The sequence below is a fragment of the Macaca mulatta genome, chromosome 14 (assembly GCF_049350105.2).
Source record: "Macaca mulatta isolate MMU2019108-1 chromosome 14, T2T-MMU8v2.0, whole genome shotgun sequence".
Classification (NCBI taxonomy): domain Eukaryota; kingdom Metazoa; phylum Chordata; class Mammalia; order Primates; family Cercopithecidae; genus Macaca; species Macaca mulatta.
In genome coordinates this window covers 121,674,052-121,681,863 of record NC_133419.1, presented here as the reverse complement: position 1 = coordinate 121,681,863, position 7,812 = coordinate 121,674,052, and the positions used below count along the sequence as shown (strand labels likewise).

The 7,812-nt window shown below is 46.2% G+C and overlaps 1 protein-coding gene across 1 annotated transcript in view; it reads right to left on the bottom strand.

Annotated features, from left to right (window-relative positions):
- Positions 1-2,919: 2,919 nt before the first annotated feature.
- The window catches only part of GRIK4 (glutamate ionotropic receptor kainate type subunit 4), a 332,638-nt gene continuing 327,745 nt past the window's right edge, over positions 2,920-7,812 (bottom strand). Inside the window, exon 19 of the mRNA XM_028834083.2 lies at positions 2,920-5,022. Coding sequence (XP_028689916.1) covers positions 4,666-5,022 — 357 coding nt within the window. The 3' untranslated portion in view covers positions 2,920-4,665. The remainder of the gene's footprint in view (positions 5,023-7,812) is intronic.

Here is a 7,812-nt window from a genome sequence, read left to right as displayed (position 1 = left end):
TAAAAAAAAAAATTAATTAACAACCCAAACACGCAAACAGTCCTGCTTCCTCCACCCAACCTTCCTTTGCTTTTTCAACTACTTAGAATCTTGAGCTCCTCTGAATTTCTACATGGTTAGTATTCCAAACCACACACTCTAGCACTTTTATTGTTATATTTTGTGTGATATTTTTTCCGTTTCTTACAGGTTAGTTTTTTCCTTCAAGCAGAGTGTAGATCACTGCTTCTATGTCTTATTTCTGGCAAAATCTAACGTGGTGCGGGGTGCTAGGTAATACCCTCTCCAGGTCACTTACCAATCTATGGAAAAGTGCCAGTGTTCCCTGACAACCAAGAAACAACATTTGATTGGGCACAAGGAATACTGAAGAGTGGGCAGGAGCTTTAGCTAATTTTCTACAGGAGAATCTTTTGCCCTAAATACAGATGATAGAGGGATTTGTAATCCACCATCTGTATCTAGTCTAACTTGTAAATAGGATCAAGCCCTCAGTTGCTACACCCATCATTCACAATGCACTGACATGCATTGTGACATGTAAATCCTGGTGACTGAAATATTTATATGCATATGCTTAGTTAACCTACGGATATAGTATATGCTGAATTTTTTTCTGACCCTTCTTGGGGCCTCAATTTTCTGCCACTTCTGGTAGAGAGCTTAGTTTTTACTTCATTGCCTTCGTAGACTTCTTTCTTTCTTGATCTCAGCATTACTTCTGCTGTTTGTCAAATGCTAACATTCGTATTTGTTTCATTCACTCTCCAGATTTGGAAATTAGTATGAAATTCATAAAACTTGAATGACAATGTTCTAACAGCAGTGGTGGAATTTCTCTTGCTTGATTGCCCTCAAATTACAACAAGCTTGTTGACCATGTAGGCTCTAAAATTTGGATTTTTTTTCCCTTTGGAAGCCACACCCAGTAACAACTTTTTCCCCTATGGGAAAAGTCTTAGGATAGCATACTGTCCCCAGCCTTTGAGGCAAACCTTAGGATGGGCAGGTTGTCAGTTCCTGAGGGCACTCTCTGGCCACTTTGGGGAGTCGCCTGTGGGGAGAAAGTCACCATTCCCGGAAAGGCAAAGGAATTACTCAGGTCGCTTTAATTTCTCTTTGAGAAGATCCCACAGGAAGCATTAGCTATAAGCAAAATCTTTATGAAAGGATTCCTTCTCTGAATTTTCCAAACAGGCCTCTTTGTTATTACCCCAAGAGAGCTTTGTTATTACCCCAACGAGTCAGGCACTCAAATCTCCCTTATCATTTCCAGACTGTTTTACCTTGCTGTGAACATCCCGTTGGTGGGAGGGCCACAAACGGTCTCTCAAGCTTCTCTCAAACCACCAATCTGGCGTTTCTGAAACGCCCCAGCCCTTTTCTGGCCTTGTGTACTTGACTCCTACACCACGGGGAAGCTCCCCCTTGGATTCCAAAAGAAAACTAAACTCCTTGGAATCCAAAACTAAGAAACTTTCACAGAGTGGCCCCAGGTGGATTGGTTATCATGATATTTCAGTCTCACCTAACCAATAAGAGAGCTGGCTGGCACGTTCCCAGGAAGAATATTCTCATATGAGCAGTGGATGAGAGGAAGCCAAAAGATTTTCGGCCCTCTCCATGCTCACCTTACACTCTACCTGGGTTCTGAGGTAGAGATCTTGTGACGGTTGGGGCCCTGCAAAGCAATTAAAAGAAATAAAGCAAAGTATTATATTTTAATTGATGTAATCTTCAAGCTCCCAGTGGAATCTGGGGTGATATCTGACTAGAGTTACCCTAGGTATCAATAGATGACTATTCTGTGAAAGTGCATTTAGGAAGACAAAACCCTAGGAATCCTGAACTTCATTAACATATGTATCCGTTTTTGGGGATGGGGGGCGGATTGGCTCTGGCTCCTAGGACTAAAAATTGAAAGAAGCCACCTAGACTTTTCTGGGATCTGAACAAAGAGCCAAAGCGGGTGGGGGAGTAGAGAGGGAGGTGGAGAGAGGGAGAGAGAGAGGGCAGGTGGAGGGGAAGACAGAGAGTGGGTTTATGATTTTATTTGCTTTTCAAGTCTAGTACCTGGATATTAGACACACTAAACCATACTTTCTAAACCCAAACAGCTTTCATCCATCACTAACATTTCAGGGTTTGTTTCTGTTTTATTGTAAATATTCCAGTTGAAGAAAGATAAACAGACAAGAAAAAACTGCTTTATACAGTATACAGAGTCAGATAGAAAATACAGACTGGAAAAGAAAGCCAACAACCAACAGATAAAAAGTGGAGACAAACCAAGGAAGGGTACTAGCTGGTTGCAAATTCACCCACCAGCTCGAGCAAGGTGCGGCCCTTGCCTCAGCAGCTAACAGAAACCATCTAGCGCTGGCAGTCTTATCTTGATTCCACACGGAGAAAGAAACAGACTATAAATGATGCATAGGGACATTTATTTCACTAATCCATTAAAAAAAGTTTGCTATTGATCAAGATAGCCTGCTCATAAAAATGAGTTTTTTTAAAAAACCACCCTTCCCGCCCCAAATGTGATCTGACAGTAGGAACCACGTTGTCAGAAGCATGAGATGGAGCTGCAGGTTGGAGCACAGTGGCACCATTGGGGTCTGTGGTCAGCCGGCCTTCAGGTGCCCTTCCCACCAAATCCATGTTTCTCCACGAGGATCAAGGCAAGGTTTAAAAAAAAGACCCACGTGTCTTGCACAGCTTGTTGTCATTTGATGGTTAAAGAGAAAAAAGATAAAGGATTCAAATTCATGAGTGAGGTCAGGTGAGGACAAAATGAGTATCCCTCACAGGAATAATCAGGGTACCGTTCGGCCCCCAGGACGGCAGCCCTAACTCACTGTCCTGGCATAAAGAGGATGCCGACCAACCCAAATGGCAAAAACATGAATTAAGCTCGTCATCTTCCAAAGATGTCTTTATTTTAGTACATTTGCAACAGCAACAAAAGTGAGGACAATTCCATTCAAGGTGGTGGCAGCGGTGGTGGAGGTGGAGGTGGTGGTAGTGGCTGTTTGTTTCTCTCTCTCTGAATTTGCTAAGTTTACAACCGGAAATTGCATAGAATTTGTTTTCCATCAGCAAATGAGAACTCTCTGCGTGAAACTCCTAATTGGTGAAGTCAAGCAAAGGTCAAGCAGCTGCAGAAAGCCTCACCCCTCCCATCACACGTGTGCTCTGGACTCTGCAAACTTCTCACATGGAGAGCAGTCACTAGCAGTCACCTGGTAACCTGGACAGCATCAGTAACTCCTATTTGGTGGATGGAACAGAAGTTCAATGCTTTACCTAAAGTCATACAAGGTGGGGGGCTACTGCTCAAGCTGAGGTTAGGACTCAGGAGTTCCTGGTTCCCAGGACTGTGTATTGACTAGGAGACTCCACCTCTCTCCCAGGAACCTAGCAAATTCTTGATTACTTAAGGTCTTTCTATGGAATAAATACACACACGCACACGCGCGCACACATACACACACATACACTTGCACCCAGGTCTCACATCTAAGTAGCAAGAAACTACCCAATCCATGATTGATAGTCTTGGGGGTCTGGCTTCATAGGCAGCCACTGAGTTTGGTTGAAAAGAGATGCAGTTGACAAAGTATGCACCATACCAACGGCGTGGCCTAGTCCTTCCTCCTCTGTGAACAGCATGTTCCACGGGAAGCCAAGGCCATGGTATGGGAAAATTCTATCCACTCTTTCCGCTCCTTAAACGAAGTCCTAGGACACTTTGTGCATTCTGTTCTCCTCCCCTGTCTGTCTTCAGAGACTACATTCACAAAAAGATCAAATCAAACACAGTAACAGTGAAAGTCAGAAAGAGAAAGGGAAAGAAAAGACAGATTAACCCTTGACATCCCAGGCGTTTCAAGGTCTCTCTGAGTATCCGATGAGTTAATTGCTTTTTGGCATCTACAACTTTACTTCAATGCTTTTGAGACTCTCCATCTGACTCTTCCCGAGACCCCTTCTCTTGTGCTCCTGCAGGCCCCCAATCACCATACAGAAAGGAGAGTTAAGCACCTGAAATCGGATGCACTGGTAACGCAATATCCCAAAATTCAGGAAGAAGAAGAAATGGGGATTATTTAGGCTTCCATTCCCTAACCCAGCCTCCCCCTCCAAAAAACACAAAACAAATTAACAGAACTGAGAAGATGACAAAGAAGAAACGGAGAGGAGGAAAGGGAAAAGAACATTAACAAAAATATACAAATCCAGAAATGAAAAACTTCCCTGTTTAGTTTAATTTTTTTTTTTCGGTAAGAACTAGACAGAGGGTACATTGGCCTCTGACTAGGGGGAATTCAGCTGATGATTCCACCAATTCATTGGACTGGTCTGGGTAGGGACCCCCCACCCTATACTCTGTTATTTTGGCGAGAGGGAAAGGCCCGCTGGGAGAAGATGTGTCTTTGTGCCCAGGAGGGAGGGCCGTCCTTTGCCACTTGGGTGCAACGTCTCCGGGTGGACCCCGCTGCCTGACCGGGCGCGGTCTCTGGCTGGGGCGTCAGGCTCCTTGATCTTTTGGAAAAGTGACTGGCTCCGAAATCCGGAGAGGTGTCGACGCTGTACAAGTCCCGGCTCGCGGCTGACAGCAGTGCCCGCCCCGCCCCGCCTCCGCGCGTCCTGTGGCCGCCGGGACTACTCGGGCTCGCTGCTGTTGGTGGTCTTCTCCCACTCCAGGCTCTCCTCGCTGCGGGCGGGCGACGGCCGTGCCCGCAGGCCCTGGAAGCGGCGGCACTCGGGGCAGACGCGGATGTGCGTGCAGCCGCGGGCCACCAGGGCGGCCTCCTGCGCCAGTCTCTGCGCGAGCTGGTCGGGCTCCCCTGCCCCGCACAGCTTCCCGTTGCTGAGCGTCGCCGTGCCCCGGGGCCTGCGCTCCTCGGGTATGGGGGGCCGGGGCGGCGGGACTCCGGCGCGCCGCCGGCGGGGGTGGATACTGTCCTGACACAGGATGATACTGCGCAGCTCTGTCACCATCTCCTGGCAGACGGACACCTGGAGGAGATAGCGAGGTCAGGGCCCAGCCCCTCAACCAGCCACCGCGGGCCCCTTGCTAGTTCGCTGGGATGGGGGATGAGGGGGACAGCGGTCACAGAATCGTGTCATGTTAGGTATGAAGATAATAAAGGCTTTTCAGTCCATCTCCTCACTCCACTCCCATTTAATGTCCAAACACCCTCCATACCATAATATTCAAGAGCCCCACCAGCTGGTCTCCAATCTTTGATGAACACCTTCAAAGACAATGATCTCCCTTTTTTTTTTTTTTTTTTGCACATTTCCATTAAATGCTGCTTCCTTTTACCCAGCTAACAATTTCTGTCCCTGAAATTTTCATTCATTGATCCCAGCTAAATTTGGACCTTGAAGTCTACCAAATAAATAATTCCTCCACCACATGTCAGTCTCTCAAGTATCTGAAAAGGCTACCATGTCTCTATGAACATTCTGTTCCTTAGGCTGAAGATTCCTGTTTCTTTTAGCCAACCGGTTATAGCTGGAGATGGATGTATCCTCATGATAACAAAAACAAGAGGAGGGTAATACAATGCACACAGTATAGTATGTATCACACCCAGTGGGTCTGGGGCAGACTTGAATGCAAACCCACTAATATTCCTGTAGCAATATGTACGTACACTCACACCGTATGTGATAAAGGCCACAAACATCAGTCAAGCGAAGTCACCACTAAGTGCATTTGCATCAGACTTACAAGGAACTTGGAACTCTCCCAGCTTTTTAGGTTTCAGAACTGTGGATGAAGAATACAGGAGAGGGCTGGGCACCTGTAATCCCAGCACTTTGGAAGGCCAAGGTAGGCAAATCACTTGAGGTCAGGAGTTCAAGACCAGCCTGACCAACATGGTGAAACCCTGTCTCTACTAAAACCACAAAAATTAGCTGGGTGTGGTGGTGTGTGCCTGTAATCCCATCTACTCGGGAGGCTGAGTGGGGAAAATCACATAAAGCCGGGAGGCGGAGGTTGCAGTGAGCTGAGATACTGCCACTGCATTCCACTCCAGCATGGGCAACAGTGAGACTCTATCTCAAAAAAAAAAAAAAAAAAAAAGAGAATATAGATGGGCCTGTATTTTTTGTTTGTTTGTTTGTTTGTTTAGACAGAGTCTTGCTCTGTTGCCTAGGCTGGAGTGCAGTGGTGCGATCTCAGCTCACTGCAACCTCCGCCTCCTGGGTTCAAGTGATTCTCCTGCCGCAGCCTCTCCAGTAGCTGGGATTACAGGCACGCGCCACCACACCCAGCTAAATTTTGTATTTCTTAGTAAAGACTGGGTTTCACTATGTTGGCCAGGCTGGTCTTGAACTGCTGACCTCATGACTCACCCGCCTCGGCCTCCCAAAGTGCTGGGATTACAGGCGTGAGCCACTGTGCCCGGCCGATGGGCCTGTATTACTACGATTACTATTATTATTATATCCATTTCACAAATGTAGAAATGGAGGCTCAGAGAAGTTATGCATATTGCCAAAAATTGACTAATAGCTGACTCTGAATTTGGACCAATACCTATCAACTCCAAGCCCGCACATGCTCTGCTGAGTGCCCTACTCTGAGTTGAAAGGACACTTTCCTAGACCATATGGGAGCAGAAGTCCTCAGTTCTTTCACGTTCTTTCTTCCAATTCTATAAATGGGACAGTTGTTCTACCATAACCAAATCGGTAACACAGCACTGACTCTTTATTTTAGCTATTTGGAGTGCTCTAACTACTTGCTGAGTTTGTCAATGTACTTCCAGACCATGGGTGAGCTTTGGGGGAGAATAACAAAATGTGAAGCGGTTATAGAGAGGTGATGTCACTTAATGGAATATGGCCTACATTAGTTTTCCCGACTTGGATTATAGGACCCCATCAATTGTTAACTAAATAGCAGAGACTCTTGGCAAGTCACCTAACCTCTCTTCTTCTAATAATAACTACAATAAAAATAGTACCACCTGCCTAATCTATTAAATGTGACAATAATATAATAATGTAGATTTATTGACTGTCTACTGTGTGTCAAGCATAGGGATAAAAGACACAGTGTTTACTGCAGGCAGCTCAACCTCTAGTTGGGGGCTGATACCAAAATAATTGCAATGTGGTGTGTAAGTGGTTCATGCCTAGGTTACAGCGGTGTCAAGAAGAAGGAGGATGACCAATTGCTGAGACACAGCAGGAGAAATGAGGAAGGATTCAAGAAGAAGGGAACACTTAAACTAGGTCTTAGGGAATAAGTAAGACCGCCACCTTTTAAGGAGTGGGCAAAAGGAGAAAGCCAGTAAAGCTGGAGACAGCAACACGAGGGGAACCAAGAATCTGGGTGCCATGCAAGGCAAGGGAAAAGGGATTCTGGAAAAAAGTATCCCCATCATCAAGAGACACGCCGAAGTCCAATAAGGCCCAATAGATTCTCTTTGGTTTGGTCCACTGAGAGGGGTCAGACCTTTAAGCACTGGCCTTTCAGTGCAGGGGTAGGGAGAAGACAGGCTGCCCTGGGTTTCGGACCAAAATGGGGGTGAGGAGATAGAGACTGAGATTCTCTCAGCTGGATCCCCTTGGTTTGGAAGAGGAGAGGGATAGAGCAAGCAATAGTAATCTTCCTATTATGTTGAAAGACGGCAGACGCGTTCATAATTGTGGATTGGAGAAAGAACAGGCAGAAAAAAAATACAGGGGAGAAAGAGGATAATCCTGGAGTAGCTGAGGAAAGACAGGATCAAGGAAGAGACAGCAGAAGGACTGGGCTATCTGCTGCAGCTGCAGGGTGGCTGAGCT